The 22,052-nt window shown below is 45.2% G+C and overlaps 1 protein-coding gene across 2 annotated transcripts; it reads left to right on the forward strand.

The window, feature by feature from the left end:
• The first annotated feature begins 42 nt into the window (after nt 1–42).
• On the forward strand, nt 43–7,595 carry RpS17 (ribosomal protein S17). Of its 2 annotated transcripts, none has more exons than XM_075679837.1 (5): nt 43–188; nt 447–598; nt 960–1,065; nt 5,536–5,601; nt 7,491–7,595. In XM_075679837.1, exons 1-5 carry the CDS (start codon nt 186–188, stop codon nt 7,557–7,559), a joined length of 396 nt encoding a protein of 131 aa, XP_075535952.1. In that variant the 5' UTR covers nt 43–185; the 3' UTR covers nt 7,560–7,595. The 2 variants fall into 2 exon arrangements, with proteins under 2 accessions (XP_075535952.1, XP_075535953.1); XM_075679838.1 differs by lacking the exon at nt 43–188 and adding an exon at nt 210–354.
• Nucleotides 7,596–22,052: the final 14,457 nt, after the last annotated feature.

Consider the following 22,052-nt stretch of genomic DNA (forward strand, 5'->3'; position numbering starts at 1 on the left):
CAGCAAAATTCAATAATTTGTAACTTTACCAGTATGTAATTTTTATTAAAACAATTTAAGTATTCTATTTTGTTTTTGTCGTCAGTGTTCGTCAGATGGCTTGGTTTGCTGGCAGGCTAGTCGTTGTCGAAAGGAGCTAAAGCTGCAAGCAACGTTGGGCCTTTCCTCCCTTGGAGCCTCTCAAAATGGTGTGTATCACACGATCACTTCGTTCTAATCCTGTTTAATCTAAACGTGCTAAAGGGGAAAAAACGCGTTAACACGATCGAATAGCTTCCAGACATACATGTTGAGTGATTGGAGCTGTTGATTTTGAATCACGTTCGTTATTGCTAGCTTATTTTTGAAAGCATGGTGAGCCTTTGGCAGACGTTCTAACAGTTTGGTTTTTGCCTTCACCGTTGTTTTGCAAGCTGTTATTGACTCGTAAATGACTTCCTTTACAGGGTCGCGTTAGGACGAAGACCGTGAAAAAGGCATCGCGCCTCATCATCGAGAAATACTATACAAAGCTTACCCTTGACTTCCACACCAACAAGCGGATTTGCGAAGAGATCGCCCAGATTCCCAGCAAAAAGTTAAAAAACAAGATTGCTGGGTAAGTGTTTTCCTCTTTGAGCTGCAGTACACTGTGATCGGCAGACACGGCTGTGCTAAATGCCGTGGGCTTGCAATCGACAGTGTTTGTACTGGGAACAGTGCAACAGGTGCCATTATATCGGTGTCGGTAGTACACGTTCTCAGTAATGGTTGTGACGAATCGATGCGAACGTAAATACGCCCAGGTAATCTTTAGCATTTTCTCAGCCGTAAGGTTTCATAGCGAAGGTTGTTTGTCGTAGGTTTCCGTAGATGGTAATGTTGGTTATATCTATGTTTCGCTTCTGCGCGCGCTTCTCCTTCTAGCCTAAATTCAGTGCATGTAAACGTTCGTAACAGTGGTACCGGTCTCACCGCAGGTTTGTGACTCACCTGATGAAGCGCATTCAGCGTGGGCCTGTGCGCGGCATCTCCATCAAGCTTCAGGAAGAAGAGAGGGAGCGGAGGGACAACTATGTACCCGAGGTATGTGACGTCTATTCCTTTGTTGCTTTTGCTTGAACCGTACTTCACAGTGGCTACTGACCAAGTCTACATGCTTTGCTTGTATGTGGCAATGACTACTTAGGTCAACTGTTCGCACGGCAACACTCTGCTCGCCTACACTAAGAAGTTCAAACTAGTGCTCTGTTGCCTTCACTGGTAGTGCGTAGCCTCACTTATGTCTCGAGTCCATTTAACTGTTGTGCGATAACTGCCGAGGATAGATTGCAGCAATGTTGTGATGAGTGGAGTGCTGCCAGTGTAGTGAAAAGTGGCACCTTCAGCTGGGGCTGTGTTTTGTAACTGTTCGTTTTGGAACCGGTTTGCTCCCACAAGTGCCATTGGTTGGTGCTTCTTTATTGTCACACAGGTTGTCAATCGTCTGGAAGCGAACCCATTGTCTACTATAAGTGGAACCGTGGATAAGTGGTTCATTCGAGGGTTGCGTGCGGTCACGAGCATGAAGGAAGGAAAATTATATGAGCAAACATATTGCAAATGATTGAAGCCAACGGCGTGGCCGAACATGTGATCGGACGTCAAAGTTCGTAGTTGGTTTTAGTGTTCCCACTCTGCAGGCAGAGCCACAGCAGGGCAGCTGAATAAGCGCGCACTGAATAGAAACTACTGGCATAGCTACTGGGAACCAAGCGTCTCGGCAAATCTCATTCTTCCTCCGCAATCTCGACACAAGAGGTCATGTGTTGGGCCACCACCGTGGCTTCATGGAGCATTCGCTTGCCAAGGCTGGCTTCATGACGTAATGCTCCCTCCTATATTTTTCCTTGCTCCCTGGTCGCGAGCATGATCTCAAGGGTTGCTATAGCAGCCATGGCCACCGGCTAGTCTCGCGCTGGGCAGTGCAACAAGACAGATGCCAATAGTGGCTTCTTTGGTTGTGTTGCTGGCGAGCTTTAGTCAAAGACGACGACGTGACGAGAGGCAACGGTGCTATTTGTTCAACACGAGCGAAGGAGAGTTCCGAAGGCATTTTAGGTGCTCCAAAAACGGGAGTGCAATGGATTTGCAACAAGCTAGAATATCTTGTACCGCAAGATTTAGTAGCTTTGACACTGCAACTTGCGTGCTGTGCACACTACTTTTTTTTTTTTTTTTTCCCACAGCTTGTTTTCAGCAGTGCATCTGGAATGTAGAAGCTATTGGGTTGCCACAACTGTCACTTGCATCATTACTGCCATCGCTAGGGTCATTACGGTTGAGGGAAAAGAAAAGGGGTGTGAGAGTTCATCTTCATGGTGCAGCAGAAACCCGCAGTCAAGAACGCTTCCTTGACTGCAGCAAGATACACGATGGCGTGGAAGGAACTGTCCAACTATCGGAATCGGAACTCTCAATTCGGAACTATCGCAATTGTGTGCCCTAAGAAGCTCAGCCACGGCTAAACAAAATCCTATTAGAGCGGTGGCCTATACACAGAGAAACCATTTGATTGCTTAAAGGGACACTAAAGGTTACCAGAAAGTCAAGTTAAAGTGATAAAGCAATGCTCTAGAACGTCTAAGGCGTCAACATAATCGCGAACAGAGCTTTAGTAACCGAGAAATTGAGGTAAATGCATAACATGATTTGAGACCCCCCAGCGAAATTCCGGTACTAGCCCGATGACGAAAGCACTCCTCATCATAATTTGTCACTAGTACTCAACTACTCGTATTAAAAAGATAATTTCATTAGATTATAAGACGGAAGAAAATGCTACTTGCCTACTTTTACTCGATTCTAAGAAAAAATAACATTTTGACGTTAGCCTTGAGAAGCATGGGTGATCGAGAGGTTTCGTTTTCGCTCAACTGTGCGCGCTCGACTTTGCGCCGCGCGCGCTTTGGAGTTTCAGCTGTTTCTTTATCGCGTCGTGCTGCGGTTGTCCTGCTGGCTCGCGAAACTAGCATTTGGAACAAGCAGCGAGAATGCCACGTCCATGTGATGTCGTGGGATCCACGAACGGTCCGCGGAACTTGGCCAAGGGCAGTTGCAGCGGCGAATCCAACGTTACTTATCACTGTGTGCCAAAGAGTGAACCTCTCCGTTCGAAGTGGTTAAGCGCCGTACCTCTGCCACAGCGCGCTGGCAAAGAGCCGAAAAATCACATAGTGTGCTCGCTGCACTTTCCTCCAGATGATTACGAGTTCAACGTCGACTTACTGAAGTCGCGTGAAGTGCCTTTCAAAGCAGGCCGTCGTCGTAGTAGTACGCAACGACGCCGGCAGCGCGAGCCCTCAACAGCAGGTCACGTTCATCAGTGCTTAAATCGCTGAACTCGAGCCCAGCATCGCGAGCTAATGTGTCGTCAGGGTCATCCATTGCAACGAGCGTCGAAGTTGGCGTCATAAAATAAAGAACCAGCTTATCGTCGTGCGCTTTCCCTTTCGCTAGCCACCATAGTTCCGCTTTCGCGCTACTGTTGGCCCTGTCTTGGCTCTGTCTGGCCGCGCGTTTGCGTTTTGTGCAGAAAAGCCGTAGCGCCGTCTGCGGGAGCCGTTTTACTCACCGACGGTGCAACGTCACTATGAGACCATGACGTCAATACTCGATCAGAGGGCAGGTCATTTGAACTGCGCTGGAGGTACGCGGGCGCTTCAGAACGCATTTTCTCTTAAAATAAGTATCTTCTTTGCATGAAACAAGCGTTTCGAGGCTTCTGGGATTGTATTTCAACAGTCCACGTTGACTTAATATTAACCTTTAGTGTCCCTTTAATGTATGGCCCATCACCTAGGGACATAATAAATAAAATAATGCAGATAAAATTAAACCACCAGCTGTCCACGTTAGAAGCTCACAGTTATTACTGGAAATCAAATGTGCAAGTGCTCTATACAAACCAATATTTTTTTAACAAACAGAAACATCCTTCAATTTCTATAGTCTCCAAAGTACAAACAATGATGTCGTTACCTTGTGGCAGAACACCGGTCGTTCATTGGTCCCCTTTGTGCCGCCACGTTCCACTTTCTCAGAGTGATGTAACCCAGACGTAACGGCCAGAGTGAACCAGTTCCAAAGCAAACAATTACAGAATACGGCCCCTGGTCCACTTATTTCGAGTTAACTTCAGTGCCTTGTGTATCTTTGACTGTTTTGCAGAAGTTGACATATCGTAAGCCAATAATAGTAGAGTGTGTTATACCAGTGTCACACGTACACTTCTAATCGCGATCGGGGCTGATCGGGATTTGTACAATCGTGATCACAGGCCTGTAATCTGCATCCTCTAGTGCAATATTCTGAAAACGTTAAAAACAAAGTGAGGGCAGTTTCATAAAAAAAATGTTAAAAACCTTTTTATCAGCAATAGTAAACAGTAAAATTGAAGTATTGTCCAGAGAGAGAGAGAGAATAAACATTTATTTCGCAAAGCAAAAGTATTGTCCAAGTTTAACTGTATTTTGCAAATCTAAAGTTGTAGCCGAGGCATTTGCAGTTATGAGAGTCGCTAATGATCAGCAACCATTGTTGATTGCAATAAACATATGTGTGACACCGGTATTACTTGGAGGATCAGTTCATGTATTGATTTATTTGTACACCACACAAAGCACATTATTATTGCATTGTGGCATCAACACATGCCATTTTGATGTATTTACAGTACTGTATAATTATGTACTCTTTGTGGACTTCTGTTAGTGCAAATTTTTTAAATATATAGCATGCCTGAGAGCGTGGATGATTTACTCATAACAAATTGTGTCGGCTTTGAAGTGTTGCTAATTGACCACATTGTTTGCATTATAGGAAGCTGGAAGTGGTGTCGGCACAACTAAGAGAAACACGCATATATTTAAGCATGTGCTAAGCAGGACTATCTGCTACCCCAACAGCTGCTTTCCATAATTTACAAATTCCCAGTATACTTTGAGGAATGCTTGTTTCAGAAAGATGCCGATATTTTGAGTGCTACGTGTGTGCTATTTCACTTTCACCTGCATGTAATCATCTCAATCATCTTGGTGGGCTCTGCCACCTGGCCGAATGAAAGTGTTCGGTCTGCCTCCGTCTTATAATATGTTGTGTACGGCATGATTAACCTGCTTTTATAAGCTGGCATATGCTGGCCCTGCATCAGCACTGAAGGTTTGTTGAACTGCTTAAGGTACTTGTAGCTAGGCATACGATGTACCGGCTATGGGAGTTACAGCGGACACTAGTGATCACAATTGCACTTCCAAGCTGACAGCGAATGCGCGAGCTGAAGCGTGGCGCAATGAGGGGGGGGGGGGGGTCATGTGTGTTCTAAGCACTCTGGCTACCATGCCACAGAGGCCATATTTTCATTGGAGCGGAATGCAAGAATTTCAGTCTACGTTAACCAAGAAAAAGAGATAAAAACTATTTGGACTACAAGACTGCCATTCCCATTAATCAATTGCCTGTAAAACCTGTCGCACAAGAAACCCTTGTAAGCATTAATACTCTTCTCATTTCATGCAGATTTCTGCCCTGGAGCAAGACGTCATTGAGGTGGACGGTGACACCATGGAGATGATGAAGGCATTGGTGAGTGCATGGGTTTACTTGGAAAGCCTGTACAAACTAAATACAAAACATGGTGTGGTTTTAAATGAAGTTAATTTTTTAACATGTGCTCCTAATTGCTCAATAAATGAAATAGCACAGTATTACAGTGTTATGTGGGCCAGATAGAGTTGCACCTTACTGGAAATGTGAGGTTTGCTTCAAAAGGTTGCCACTGCAGACAGGTTATGCAGTGGCAACACCCCCCTGTTCTTTCCGTTCCGGTACGCTGCTTGATACTATGGAGTGAGCAACAACCACCCCCTACTGCATCTCTCTCTTAATGTCGCATTTTATGTAACTTTTCACCTTAACATGTAGATGAATAATTACAATAGCCAATGTTCACATTTACATGGGAGGTGACACTGATTTTCCATTTTTATAATTTTCTCACTTACAAAAGCTCTGTTCTTGCTATGAGTAACTAATTCATTATTAATCATCATCCTATTGTGTCCGTGGCATGGCGAAGGCCTCTCCCTGTGATCTCCAATTACCCCTGTCCTGCACCAACCGATTCCAACGAGCACCTGCAAATTTCTTAATTTCATCATCCTGCCTAGTCTTCTACCGTCCTCAACAGGGCTTCCTCCTTTTGGAATTCATTCTGTAACCCTAATGGTCCACCGGTTATTTAACTTACACATTATGTGACCTGCCCACTCCATCTCTTAATGTCAATTACAATTTCGGCTACCACTGTTCTTTGATCCGCACCGCTCTCTTCCTGTCTCAATGTTACACCTAACATTCTTCATTCCATTGCTCTTTGCGCGGTCCTTAACTTGCTTTTGAGCTTCTTTGTCAGTCTGCAAGTTTTCGCCCCATATGTTAACACCGGTAGAATGCATTGATTGTACACATTTCAGTGATAATGGTAAGCTTCCAATCAGGATCCAACAACGTCTGCCAAATGAGCGTTAACCCATTTTTAGTCTTCCGTAAGTTTCCTTCTCATGATCAGGGTCCCTTGTGAGTAATTGACCTAGGTAAACGTACTCCTTCACAAACTCTAGAGGCTGACTGGCGATCCTGAACTCTTGTTCCTTTGCCTGGCTATTTATTGTTATCTTTGTCATCTGCATATTAATCTTCAACCCCACTCTTACACTCCCTCAGTTAAGGTCCTCAATCATTTGTTGTAACTCGTCCCCAGTGTTGCTGAACAGGACAGTGTCATCTGCAAATTGAAGGTTGCCGAGATATTCACCGTTGATCCTTCCTCCTAAGCCTTCCCAGTTTAATAGCTTGAATACTTCTTCGTATCACACAGTGAATAGCATTTTAAAGATTGTATCTCCTTGTCTGACCCCTTTCTTTATAGGTATCTTCCTGCTTGTGGATAAGTAAGGTAGCTGTGGAACTCTGTAGATACTTTCCAGGATATTTACGTAATGTCCTGTACTCATTGATTACGTAATGCCCCTTTTCGTAATCTATGAAAACTATGTTGAGAGGCTGATTGTACTCTGTGGATTTCTCGATTACCTGATTGATGACATCAAAGGCACCTTATCTTGATGTATGCACACTCTTGGCACTTTATTTCAGGATAAAAAAAATGAAGCTAGCATACAATTACAAACGTCTAATGTAACGTAGTTCAACTTAATTTTTTTAGCGTCCTTTAAACTTTGACATCTTTTACTTTAATTCATCCATGCTGAAAAAAGGCAGCCATGTCCAAACATAAAACTCTTTTCAGTTCGATAATTTAATACTTTCTTGTGACCCAACGGGGCCAATTTAGCATTTTGATATTGTGTGCCTTCCATATACTCATACTGATATAATTGACAAAGCAGTTTGCTTCCTTCACCGTAAAGAAATGTAAGCCTACATATGCAGTGCTGTTTCTGCCTTTGCAGGACATGGCTGGCATCTCTGGCCTGCAGACAACACCTCTGGGACCTTTCCGCGGTGGACAGCGCAACTGAGCTCATTACGAGAATAAAAATGTAAAAACAAACAAAGTGTCTTGCTTGTCATTTTGCTTGTAGAATAAGCAAAATGTTGGGTTATGCCAGCACTAATGATGCCGCACTACTGTACTTACTATTGTTAGACGCCAACTGCAACAACTTTGGACCATAGAAAAGCCTTGTTTCAAGTAGTGTGCATATAGAGAAACCTCCATGCAAAGTTTCAATGTTTGAAATACGGGTAGGTGCACCAAGATAAGCCCACAAAAATAGATGTTTTATACTAAAGTTCAAAAACACGCTCCCACTGCCACTCACAGGAAATTGACCCGAACACGGAGAATGAACTCGGCTCCTCCGTGTGACCTAGGTCACACAAGGCGTTGAAATTGCTTGGAACAGTGCGGTGTCAAAGTAAATATGGAGTGATGTTTCTACTGCTGCTAACACAGCTGATGTGAAGATACCGTCGACACGGCTTCATGCCGTGTCTTTGGTGGCCTGTTCAAGTTCAACAAAATGAATTTCTTTAAATTCTGTTGAGCTGCCAACAGAGTGCTGAATATCGGGCCACAGTGGGATTTGTCATATCCACTAACCACCAGGTGAACACATCAGCTGCTTTATGCACTAGTTAAAGGGCCCCTGAGATGGTTTGGACAAATATTGTAGACGTGTAGGGTACAGCTAAAGTTAATCATTGGTACCACAATTTCTGTGAAGCGCCTTGAATTAAGAGGGCTACGGATGATTACAAGTTTCCCTATTCCATAGTCATGCATTTTCTCTTCAACTCGTTCGCCGAGTAATTGGGGCTAAGCTCTGCCTTCACTGGCTTTGCATCATGATAGCACGTCGTGTCATCGACTTATAGTTCTCTCTGAGCGAGCGTGCGAAGCCCCTCCGAACACTCCGCCAGCTGCTTGGCCGTCGCCCCCAAGCAAGAGCTATCAAAGCAGCGTGCGTTGCAAGCGTTCTGTCGCAGCGCCGAACTTGTCTGGTATTCCGGTAACCATAGGCGAGCTGGGCGTTTCGACGGATGTGTGGAGGCATAAACTCAAGCTGATGAAGGAACTTTAGCGTAGAAGTACATGAGCGACATGATCGGTCTGTACAGACCAGCCACCTGTTGATGCAGAGCTTAACCAGCCAAACAAAGCGCTAACATTGCTCTAACCATGTATAAAACATTTTAAACATTTACAAAAACAATGTGTTAACACATACACTCCTGCGAAAAACTTGCACCAGCAGCAAAGAATACATTTCGTCACTGCTACTGTGTGTGGTTAAGCTCTGTGCCACCAGATGGCTGCACTATGCAGACCATTCACATTTGCGCTTCTGCTCGTCCCGTGAAATGGCACAGTCAAGTGGGCAGGCCCTGTCCCCTTGCGCTTGTATTTACATGAACATCGGACTCGCGAAACGCTACTGTGGTAGTAATCCTCCTGTGTAAAGTGATGGCCATAAACACATCCTGGTGCCGATCGGATGGCGACAGTCTGATGCACTGCAGCCAGTCTGCTCGTCTGCTGCCTTGCAGAGGGACTTGATATCGCAGCTTGACATATTTCCAGTCGCTATGTTTGCAGCCCACAACTCAACAAAGTCGAATCATGGTGCTTGCGAAAAGACACCGCCTCTGATTGCGGATCTCTCGTCAAAATGGAGCACGTTGTAGCACAAGCAGACGACGCTTGCTGTGAGCCGGAAGTGCTTAAGCGTAGTGAGAAATTGTTCTTGTGCATTCTCTTTCCGTTACCTTCTTTCTATAGAAACAAATTAACATTCCAACTATTACAAACAACATTTGTTCACCATATAAAGTTGGAAAAATTATGACGCGCCCTGATGCAGCCAGTCGGATAGCTTACCCTACTAACGTCATTGGGGCAAATGACATCAAATGGGTAGGGGCGGCTTAAAATTCAGCCGAGTGATGTGCTGCGACCGGCAGCGACATACATTTTTAAAACCTTTTAATAAATTACATGCTTTGCGCGGAGCACTTGGATGCATCAATGATCAGAAGGACCTACTCTGATGACGGTACATTTTAACACTATCGTCAAAATCGTTTCAAGGTCCCTTTAAAGGTCGTTAATCTGAAAAGACAATTACCAGCCCTGCAGCTTTGCCAAGACTCAATAGTTCCTCGCAGCAGAGCCAAGGCTACAAGACTTGAAAGCAGATCCTTGGGCAGTGAAATGTGACCTCGTTGGGAACCCTGTGCTTGACTAAGTGGTCTTGTCGGCAGGCGTTTACTTGGAAGCTTCTCTCAAGGCCGCAGCTGCGGTATTTTGCACAATTTTGCTTTGTTGGTAAAATATTTATTGAGGCTTTATGATACTGAAAATTGAGTTCTCTAATTGTTTAAATGAAAATTTCCACCGAATAAAAATTTTAATGCGACACAGCTGTATATACATTATTTTGCATTTAAAAACTACGAGCAATTAATTGCTCTGACACTGGCTAAATTCATACATGTCAGCACAGCCACAACACTGCAGTGCACTCCCTTCTGGGTAGTGCTGTGCGCTTTGCAAAATTGGCATCCACAGACTTGTGTGGTATTGTTCCAAGCTGCTCTCTTATGCAAAAGGAAAGAATAAGTCCATTGAAAATGCCTGGAACAGTGCGTTGTCAGAGTGAATATAGAGTGATGCTTCTACCGCTGCTGGCACAATAGCTGATCCACCGAGGTGAAGATACTGTAGACATGGCTTTATGCCATGTCTTTGGTGGCCAACTTTGAAGTTCAACAAAATGAATTTCTTTAAAAGCGAAGCTTTTCTTTGCCACCCTCACTGGGTTTCATGACCGTGGGGCATGCCAGTGTTACCAGATTAGGTTCAGTTTTCAAACTTGTGCGACTACATGGACCCGCCACCGTTTCTTGCATCTTGTGACGCTGCTGTCGCTCTTTGCTTAGTCAGCACAATGCGGATGGTGCGGCGAAGTACTGTCCGCAGCTGTTTATGTGGTTTGGTGGTGTGTATACATGAGTGTTTTGCTGCAATCTCAGTGCTTCTTGCGACAGCCTTGTGCGTGCTGGATGCCATGTGCATTTTGAGTTGACTGCCCATACCGTCAAATTTTATTTGGTGACACGAATGCATTTTTATGCATGGTTCCTGCAGCGAGAATGGGCCTTCAATGTGCAAGTCTGCTTGCAAGCGAATAAAGCTCATGCAGGTTTGAAGATTGCACTTGGTGAATGTGGTGCTCTGATGAAAGAAAATAGTGCTAGCTTAATTTTTCTCATGCCGAAATAAAGTGCTGGGAGTGTGCATACATCAAGAAAAGGTGCCTTGGATTTATTCCTACTATTTTAAAAAGTGCACGGATTGGCCTGCCGACTGCTATAACTGCTGATTAGTAGCAACTATTGGTAGTTAAGAATTAATTAGTTAATTACATTAATGAATGAGCTAACTGCTTGGTCTGCGGACTTGTAACTGCTGATTAGTAGCAGCTATTAGTGCTAAATAAAGTAATTATTACTTAACCGATTGGCCTACTGACTGCTACAATGGCCGATTATTAAGAACAATTAGTTCTAATTGTTCTATTAATTATCAAGCTGGTTAGTTTGCAGACTGCTACAAATGCTGCTTAGTAGCGACTATTAGTACTCATTCATTACTTAGTTAATAATTAATTAGTACGATAAGGAAGGATTTGTGGCACAGAGTGAGAGGAAATGCAAGAGGGACAGAATAGGACACCTGGTGTCCCACCCACCTAGCGTCCTATCCTGTTCTTTGTGTTTTTCCTGTCACTTACTTTGCGCCACAAATCTTTTGTTAAAGACATGCACCAACTTGTGCAACAGTAAACTCTAATTACTACTAATCAGCAACAGCTGATTAGTAGAGCGCAGCGGACGGCCAAGGCTGCTGGGGCCCTGGACTAAGAACTCCAACAGCGCACTCCGGGGGAGTGCAGGAGCATTATTACAGCTCAGTAAAGTTTTTCAATCAATCTGCTAAATGCGAGGCTATACAAACATTAAGAAGGCGGTGGTAAAAACACTTGTTGCATTCATAAATGGTGAAGTTGGAGGGCCCGAGCGCCTTCACCAATGCAGCTGCACCTACCTAGAGCTACTTGTGATGCTCCCGTCATCTTGCAGCAAGCCAAAGCACAGAGGCGCCCGTGATACGTGGTGCCTGCGGAGAGTTCAATGACTGAACCTAGTCTAGTAATGTTGGGCCCTGCAGCCCGGCTGTTCTCTTGCCAAATAGACCAACCAATCGCAACGGAGCATGCGCACTACTGGGTTCCTTGCAGCACCACAAGATGGCGCTCGCCTCCGTGCCGCCGGCCGTGCAGAGGAAGGAAACACTTTTCAAGAGAACCAGAAAGCTCACCTTCACCCATCCACAGCTGCATGGTAATGAGGAAGTAAATGCTTCTTGCAGATACAATGGTGTTGAATTTCGCTACATATATATGTGCATGCTGTCTCTGAAACCATGATGCGTACCAGACGTCCATCGTAGTGGCTAGTAATCGGCAACTTCGCTTAATGAAAGGCTCAGTATAATTTGTGGGCATCTGCGCTTGTGTGAGGATGCGTGCGTGTACTCGTGTTTTGGCTATGCACGCACAAAGAGCTTCATAGTATATAGATTCCAACTCGTGGCATCTCATTAAATTCAGCTTTTTCTGATTGCTTGATAATCCAAAAATTTTACGGCTAATTCCATGGAAGAAAATCTGTCGGTGACTGTACTTATTTGCATAAAGGGTTGAATTTCTGTATGACGAAGCATAGAACTAATTTTACCGACTTTGTCATATCGAGGTTTAACTGCAGGGTTTATACATTTTCTTGAAATTCTTGAAAATCCTTGAGTTAAAGATTCAAGGGCCCTTAAAACTCCTTGAAAATAAATGTGCCCTTTGAATTCCTTGAAAATTGGGGCTGGAAGAGACTTCTGAATATTCAGAATAACAAACACCACATAGGGGCTATACCATAGACACTGTCTATCAGGAAACATGTTAGATATTTTCTTTTGAGAGTGTCACTCGATGATTGCAAGCTGATGTATCCACAGCCACTAACCACAGGCCTGTTTAAATCATAATTGCATTCATGGAGCTAGGCAAGGTGGATCAAGTGACTAAGCCGTGCCACCATTTTACTGATTTGTTTGCTGGTTCACATTGCAGCCATTATTACTCCGTTTCTGAGCCCTAGGCTCTTGAAATGCCTGGCAAAGGTAAGTTTCAGACATTTGACTCTAGCGCAATGACTATCTTTGGTTGAAGCCGGACGCTATGTTAACAATCATGCCAGAAGGCGATTGGCTCATTAAGATGCGAAAGTCGACTGAAAAGCCACCTATAGAGCTTTAAGCATGTGTACAACTCGGCAGCTGCTTAGCTGCAAGAAATTGCAGCTAAAAAGAGTTCAGTATTCTCAGTGTATGTGCACAAATAAGATTTGTTACCTCCTCTTTAAATTTTGGCTTTTGGCATCCTTGAAATCCTTGAATTTTGAACTCAATGCTCTGTATGAACCCGTAACTGTCCACCCCTGTGGAAGCTCTTCCCTGGAAAACTGAACAATGCAGCTCCCAGAGGTGATGCTACATTGAAGCCCTCACCTGCAAATCCTCTCCTAACCTTGCCGATGCACCAGAACCTACTTGCTGTGGAAGTAGTTAATTGGTCTGCCGTCAGTGCCCTTACATTGGTGCACATGTTTCTATCATGAACTCTGATCTCCATGCACAGCTAAAGAAAGTGCTAACACCTACCGAGTGCCGCTCTGTGTGTGTCACTGACGGTGGAACTCCAGCAGTGCTCAGAATGTGGACTGCATGTGTGAGTATCGTCGACCCCCACACCTCTGTATTGTTCCATGTTCTTGACCACTGCCCTCCTGACACGATCCTTTGATTCAACTTCTTGTCTGATCACTCAGCTGTAACTGACTGCTTGGCCGTCATCATACGATTTTACTTGCCTGTCTCAGTTGATCTCCCTGACACAGTCTACAGACAGCTCCCTTGTGCAGAATTAGTTCACCAGCTGCCCAAGCCCTGACCTGTATCATTGCTGTACCCTGCCATAGTGTACCAGACGGTGACCATGTGGTCACTCTCTAAGTTTCCTTTTGTCACAAAGTTTATTTTCCTCAGACTGTTGTGACTGCTGTGGCCAACCAGACTTGCTTCCCTCGCCTGAACTTCAAACTCTGCCCTCATTCTTCGCCAAGGCATCGCCCTTGTCATTGTGTCTTCATCAAAGGAGTGCCAGCTTTTGTAGCTCTCACCTTATCCCAACTCTTCTGCCCCACACGTAGTGAACGCAATCATTTCTCCACTGGCATGCAGTGACATCACCAAGATGATTGCCCCAGATCTTCCACCTTCAAAGGTAACCTCCTACATAACCTCAGAAGTAGACAGCCTACTTGAACATTTTTGATAGCACTCTGGTAATATTATCAGTGTAGAAGGCACGTACAAGTTAAGCCTACAAGAACTGAAACTTGGGCGAGCTTGTAAAAATTTATAGTTGACTTAAAGAGAAAAAAGAAATAATGTGGACACAAGAAGGAAGACCAGGCAGGACGAGCGTTCATCATGTCTGGTCACCCTTCTTGTGTCCTTATTTTATTGTGTGCTTTAAGTCAAGTACAATTTAAACTCACAATTGCACTGCTATAAATTGTAAATAACAAAAATAATTCCCTAAATGTACAACTTGGATTGAAAGTTCAGTCACTGAACAAGTCAAGATGAGCAATTTGATGTTTCAAGTTCCTTTAGAAATCCTTGTTCACAATCTACCCAACAAGATGGGATTCTGTCAGACTAGACTACACCAGCCTGGGCTGGATGGAAATTCTAAGCAGAACACAAACAACAAAGAAAAAAATGGGGAGTCCACAGGATGAATTATTAAGCAAACATTTAGAATTTATTTGCTAACGCTGACTGTGTAAAAAAATAGTGAAACAGATGTAAGCTTCTCTGAAGGATGCACACAGTAAATTTGCATAACGTAAAGGGAGTACCGAAATATATTTTCAAAGTTGTTGAAATTAAACCAACTGCTTCTCACACTTAAAGGGATACAGTATGAAGGTTTGAAAACATAAGATATTTTAATACTGCAGTAGGTCTTGAAAGGCTAAACATGCCCTCATCAACATTATCGTGATGTCAGAAACAAAGAAATTTGCTGATGCGTAGCAATACGGCTAGAGAGGATTATATTGTTTTTAAAGAATCAAACAAGAAAGCAGCACATTTCTTGTGGCTGCACTCGTGTATGGCAGCCACATCCATTGCAGGAACGAAGCAAGCCGGTGCATCATGACAAGTTTGTCTCCTGGGTACCAAAACAGGAATTGGTTCATAGGAAGACATATTATAGTCGTTTAATTATGGCACTAACATTTGTTAGTATTTATTTTTCCAGTATTTAATGGATTTGGACCTTCATTAGGGAGTTTTAGTAGAAGTGCACTCAAGCGTCCTTGCTGTCCAAAATTAGGTGCCACTGGGTATGTGCAACTGGTGCGACTGAGTGCCTCAGGTTGCTGTGACAATATATCTAGTGTATATGGATATATACTGTATGTATACAGGGTGTCCCAGCTAACTTTAGCCAGTGTTTAAAATGCACTGAAGCACTCTAAGACGGTGCTACCAAATGCATGTTGCTGACTATCGTATGGAGTAAGCCACACTATTTTTTGTATTCTGCCTAATTGCATAATTAGTCAAGATTAATTAACCAACTTTGGAAGCAATGAAGTAATAAGACATAATAAAACACCCTTGAGAATTTCCCACATGCAAGCCACCATGCTGAGATGCTTGTAATGCTTTGCATTACGTAGATGTCAACTACAGTTGGGTGTGCCAATTTTTTTTTATGTGTCAGCATCAAGGGGGTCAAAGTGGAAAAAAGTGTATGTGTGGGAATCTAGTCACATGTTAGAGGTAAGGAGGAGATGGGAGAGCTTGTATATGTACATATATAAATCGAAGGAAGCGCAGGCACATAAAAAATCAAAAGCAGACACCTAATTTCGACGTTTCAGCCGGGGTTTGGCTTTCATAAGAAGTCTTTATGAAGACTGAACCCTGGCCAAAATGTCAAAATTAAATATCCGCTCGTGCTTTCTTTATGTGCGCCTGAACTTCTTTCAATTTATTAAACACTGTATCAGAAGAACTACTTCCTGCATATATATATAAATATATATATTGTTACGGGGATGTTGGGAGTATAGGGGATTGTATTTACAATATATATAGAGTATTTAAGATGGCTGACCACCAACAACATGCAGCAGCCAGCGTCCAACGATCTTCTTCTTCCTCTTTCTTCTTTCATTCTTCCATAACAGGACCCCCGGGTGGTGAAGCGCCGTCTTGGCACATGGTAGGCAAAGAACTGCGAGCGAAGTATGGCTTCAGCCGCGAAACGTGCATGACGTCAACAGGTGGCGGACTTGAGGATGGATGAAACTGTAACGGCGTGATCTTGTAACTGACATCGTAAACTTGACGTAGGACTTCATAAGGCCCTGTGTAGCGAGAGAGAAGCTTCTGGGAGAGGCCGACCCTATGACATGGTGACCAAAGCAGCATCCAAGCACCTGGGGCGAACTGAACATGGTCATGGCACCGGTCATAACGCTCTTTTTGCGGATGCTGCGAGGCTGATAAGCGAGATCGGGCGACTTGACACACCATGTGAGCGCGATCAATGACTTCACGAGCGTACTCAGTGGAAATACGAGGCACAGAAGGTAGGATGGTGTCAAAGGGCAAAGTGGGGTTGCGCTGCGGTGTCATGTCGGGACGAGTTATACGCGAATCTCACGTAGGCCAGTGTGGCATCCCAGTCATGGTGATCGTTGGAAACCTACATTGACAGCATCTCTGTGAGTGTTTGGTTGAGACGTTCCGTAAGACCGTTCGTTTGTGGGTGGTAGGCGGTGGACAGCTTGTACTCAGTGGCACAAGAGCGGAGGAGGTTGTCCACAACTCGAGACAAGAACGAGCGGCCGCGGTCTGTAAGTAACTGTCGAGGTGCACCGTGCTGGAGGATGACGTTGTGAAGGAGAAAATCGGCGACATCCGGCGCTGACACAATTCGCAAGTTGTGACATAACGATGCACAGAGCGGTAGAGACCCGGCCAGAAGAACCGGCGACACATGCGGTCATATGTACGCAAAACTCCAAGGTGTCCCGCCGTCGATGCATCGTGAAATTGTTCAAGAACAATGGATCGCAGATGATGAGGAAGGACAAGAAGCAACTCAGGGCCGTCAGGGTTGGTATTGCGGCGGTAGAGGATCCCGTCATGCAGCACGAACATGCGGCACATGCCATCAGTGCTACCAGATTGCACTCCGGCGATGATGGACTGTAAGGATGCATCGCGTTGTTGTTCAGCGTGCATGTCGGTCATGTCCACCAAAGCCATCACGCAGGTCACCGGATCATGCACAGCAGGATCAGGAGGATTCACGAGGTGATGCGAGAGGCAGTCAGCATCCTTGTGCAGACGTCCAGACATTTAGTTGACAACAAAAGAAAATTCCTGGAGCTGCAAAGCCCAGCGACCAAGCCGTCCTGTGGGGTCCCGGAGGGAAGACAGCCAGCAGAGGTCGTGGTGGCCTGTGACAACCGGAAACGTGCGGCTGTACAAATATGGCCAGAACTTGGCGACAGCCCAAACTAAAGCCAAGCAGTCCCGTTCAGTGATGGAGAAATTTCTCTCAGCAGGTAACAGCAGGCGGCTGGCGTAAGCTATCACACACTCGGTACCATTCTGCTGTTGGGCAAGAACAGCGCCGATGCCCTGGCCACTTGCATCAGTGTGGACTTCGGTCGGTGCAGATGGATTAAAGTGGGCAAGTATGGGAGGGGTGGTCAGAAACCCGATGAGAGCGGTGAACGTGTGAGCTTGCTCAGGGCCCCCAAGAGAATGGCGGTTTCTTCTTTAGAAGATCTGTCAAAGGCCTAGCAACATCAGCAAAGTTTTTGACAAAACAGTGAAAGTAAGAACACAGGCCGACGAAGCAGCGCATGTCAGAAGCAGAACATGGCACAGGGAAACTGCGTTGATCTGGTTGGACACCGGATGCGTCAACGAGGTGTCCCAACACGGTAATCTGACGTCCCCCAGACCACAAGAATGGCAGCGAGTCGGGTAAGGTGGCTGCCAAACGTGGGAGAAAAAACAATAACGTCGTCAAGGTAACAGAGACAGGTGGTCCATTTGTAGCCTCGCAGAAGAGAGTACATCATACGTTCAAATGTCACAGGAGCATTGCATAGTTCAAAGGGCATGACTTTGAGCTGATATAAGCCATCCGGCGTGATGAAGGCCGTCTTCTCACGGTCCATTTCATCAACTGAAATCTGCCAGTAGCCGGATCAAAGATCGATAGACGAGAAGTATATAGCTCCGTTCAAGCAGTCCAAGGCGTCATTGATGCGTAGTAGTGGGTAGACGTCTTTTCGGGTGATCTTGTTTAAATGGCGATAACCGGCGAAAAAATGCCAGGTACCATCGGCTGCAACTGAATGCTACGACCACGAAAGCTAAACCTGGGCCGTCCAGCAGGTCTCGGCGGCTCTTGAAAGACAAAGGCCGAGCGAAACCGACGGAACGTTGCCCCTCAGGGCGACCGACCGCGGGAGTAACATGCGCTGGAGTTGAGTAGAGACCACCCGCTGAGAAGACATCAGGGCCTGCGTCACGGCGCCATTTAGTCATGGTGTCGTTCTGCAGGCGACTACATGAAGTTGTTTCTCTCTCTCTCTTTCACAAGGATGACAGGCGAAGCCCAAGGACTGGCTGATGGCTTGATGACCCCTTTGGGGAGCATTTTGTCCACTTCTGATTGGATGACTCGATGTTCAGCATGCGATACCTAATAGGGACGCCGACGAATAGGATTCCTGTCTCCAGTGTTTATACGGTGCTGAACAACAGATGTTTGGTCTAAAGGCCTGTCGCCGAAATCAAAGATGTCACTACTGTATAAGATTCAAGCAGGAGACGTATGTTCGTGGCCTGTGCAGAGGTGAGGTCAGGTGCAATCATTTTCGCGAAGTCATTCGTTAAGAAAGCAGAGCTGTGAGCTGCAATTGGCACTAATAAACCACTCTCGGCATTCAGAGTCTCAATGTCAAATTCGGAACCACTAGAAACACTGGCCAAGAACATGCCAGCCGGAATCAGTTGAGGGCACAGGCTGAAATTCAGAAGCGATGGAACGACGTCGTTATTAGTAACCATGACCAGCGTATGAGGAACAGCAACGTTCCGGTTCAAAAGCACGTCGATGATGGGGCGAAGCACATATTCCCCGTCAGGAACCTGTGACTGGGCAGTCAAAGTGACGTAAGTAACTGCCTCGGGTGAAAGACGAACATCGTGAAGCGAGCACAAGTGCGGTGGGGCGGTGCTCGGAGCATCGGTGAGTTGAGGCAGTTCTAACTGGAGAACGCCGGTTGCGCCGTCGATGAGAGCAGAATGATTGGATAAAAGTCCAATCCAAGGATAGCAACGTGAGGGCTGCTATCGATCACAGCAAAGAGAACAGAAGTAGGGCAACCTGCTATACTTAAACGCGCAGTACACATTCCAAGAACAACCAGCATGCCGCCGTTGGGCACACGAAGCACTCGGGCAACTGCTGGGATGAGGGCCTTTTTCAAAGGTCTACGTAGGCTAGCACTCATCACAGATATGTGGGCTCCAGTGTCGATGAGTGCTTGGACAGGTACGCCGTCTATTTCAATGTCAATTATACTTCTCCTTGTGGACACAGAGAGAGGATTTGCTGCAGTAATCGGCAATGCAACACCACCTCCAAGGGTTGCATTTCATAGTTTTCAGAAAGGGTGCGGCCAAAAGCCACAGGGGACGAAAGGCGACGTGGTTGCGGCGAATAGGAAGATGGGCGAGGTATTTGCGGCGAACGAGACTGGTGTCCGTGCGGCGATGGTGAGCGGCTGTACCACATGTTCCGAGTAGAGTTGTCGGCGCTGTTAGACTCGGCGGTGGGCGAAACATTGCGGGCATTTCCATCAAAACGGCTCAGGTTGGTCGGCGTGCGAGGTGTTGAGAGCAACGAGTTGCGAAAGTATTGGGCAACATGACGAATACGGCGACAGGTGAAACATATTGGCTGGTCATCCGCAGTTCTCCACTCAGGCAGGTTGCAGTAACGCGGAGAGGAGTGTCGGGGTAGAGTGAAAATAGCAGAAAAACGTTCGTTAGCTCTGGGATTGGTGACAGCACACATAGAATGTAAACCAATGTTTTCAAGTTCCTGGCGAATGATGGCTTGTACGAGGGGAACTGAAAATGTGGTACCATCAGGGCTATGCGAACAGAAAGCTGCAGGCGCCATCGCATCCAGTTCTCGTCGAACGATTCGCACCACATCCTCTGATGGCGACGCATGCTACTGTGCGGGTTGATCTTCACACGTTGACGTTGCGGCAGTATTGGGAAGTCTGGTGAATGGTTGCAAGACGTGTCGGCTTTTGGCCTGCTCGAATTGTCGGCACTCTTTAATGATTGCATCAACTGTAGAACAGCTTTTGCACATGAGCAGATTAAACGCGTCATCAGCAATGCCCTTAAGCACGTGCCCGACCTTCTCAGCTTCTGTCATGTCATGATCGGCTTTACGACAAAGTACCAGCACGTCTTGAATGTACAAGACATAGGACTCCATGGGGTATTGGGCACGGGAGGCCAGTACCTGCTTTGCGGCAATTTTGCGGCCAGCTGGTTTGCCAAACAACTCTGTCAATTTCTCTTTGCATTGGTCCCAGCTGGTTAGCTCCTCTTCGTGGTTTTCATACCACACCTTTGCCGTGCCTCTTAGGTAGAATAACAGGTTAGCTAGCATAAGCGTAGGGTCCCATCTGTTGATTCCACTGACGCGTTCGTACATGGCCACCCACTCTTCAACGTCAGCGCCATCAGTCCCGCAGAAAGGTCCAGGATCCTTGGGTTGCACAACGACAACCGTAGGTGACAGTGACGTAGTATGCGACGGTTACATAGGAGGCGGCAACGACGTTGATCCCGAGTGCTCACCGTCATTCATGGTGCGAACGGTGATGCGACGTCCACTATGGAGCTCCGTTTACAGCCGTGGTACGCCGAACCTCCCACCAATATTGGGAGCATAGGAGACTGTATTTACGATATATATATACAAAATGAGTCATAAGATGGCTGACCACCAACAACATGCAGCAGCCAGCGTCCCACGATCTTCTTCCTCTTTCTTCTTTCATTCATTCGTAACAATATATATATATATATATATATATATATATATATATATATATATATAGATAGATAGATAGATAGATAGATAGATAGATAGATAGATAGATATATAGATAGATATATTGAACTCCTAAACAGCACTCAGCAATCTGGTGAACATGGTTTAAATCATGGATGCAGGACCTCAAAGAGGTGCGACATAATGCACCATAACATATTCTCTTGCATTTACTACTGAATTGGCACTGAACTTTTTCCTTACAGTTGCAGTTTCAGGTTAAACTTGTTATGAAGTGCTTGCATGTATTAGTGTGTGAATATAACATACAGTAGACTTCCGTTAATTCGATCCAGATCCTATGCATTTATATGGGCCTAATTAAGCTTTCGTTATTTCAATCTCGAAATTGGCCTTTACCAGATAATCTGAACTTGGCCAGTCAGCACTACATAGATTTTCGAGCAATAACCGTAGCTCATAATGTCTAATTACAGTAGTTATCCAACCCTAATGCGTGTATTTCATTTCTTTTTTTCAAGAAAATTGGACCAAAATTGACAGCACAATGCAATAGGACACGAAACAAAAATCGCCTTTGTGGCGTTTGTATAACTTACCGAACAGCAGTGTAGTGCAGCAAAGCTGACTTCGAAATATCATGCAGCAAAGCTGACTTTGGGGTTCCGGCAGCCAATGTGCACCTTGCCCATTTTTCTTGCTAAAAATCTGGTACGAGTTAGATTTCTACTTTGTTTGGGAGCTTTAATTTTATTTCTACATTAGTTTTCTGCTTTGGACGCATAAAATGGGTGCTCGTTTGCTTAGGGGGTGCATTAGATTCGGGCAAAGAGTACTGCCAAATGAATCAGCGCTGCATTTTCGCTTTTTCCTGCATCTTGTTTAATCTGACCCGCTAGATAATTAGATCAATTTCGTCGGTCCCATCAGGGTAGAATTAATGGAAGTTGACCCTATTAAATTCCTTTTCTTCTACAGATTTCTCGCTTAATTGTTTTATTTATCTCCTATGGTGCATTCTCCAATTTCACTATTACTGGCAACAGGCAGTGTTTGTCAAGTGTGCTACAGGGAAACTCAGCTTGGAGACAATTGTGATTACCTTATTCAAACACGTGTAAAACACAGCAGCCCTCTAGCCAGACAATTGCTGTGCTACTCTGAATGAAATTTGTT

Source organism: Dermacentor variabilis, chromosome 2 (assembly GCF_050947875.1).
Source record: "Dermacentor variabilis isolate Ectoservices chromosome 2, ASM5094787v1, whole genome shotgun sequence".
Classification (NCBI taxonomy): domain Eukaryota; kingdom Metazoa; phylum Arthropoda; class Arachnida; order Ixodida; family Ixodidae; genus Dermacentor; species Dermacentor variabilis.

What these genes read in the sequence shown, in the direction of transcription:
- RpS17 (XM_075679837.1), top strand. An exon ending in GGGACAACTATGTACCCGAG is followed by an intron (nt 1,066 to 5,535) that starts GTATGTGACGTC and finishes CATTTCATGCAG; the next exon opens with ATTTCTGCCCTGGAGCAAGA. An exon ending in TGGAGATGATGAAGGCATTG is followed by an intron (nt 5,602 to 7,490) that starts GTGAGTGCATGG and finishes CTGCCTTTGCAG; the next exon opens with GACATGGCTGGCATCTCTGG.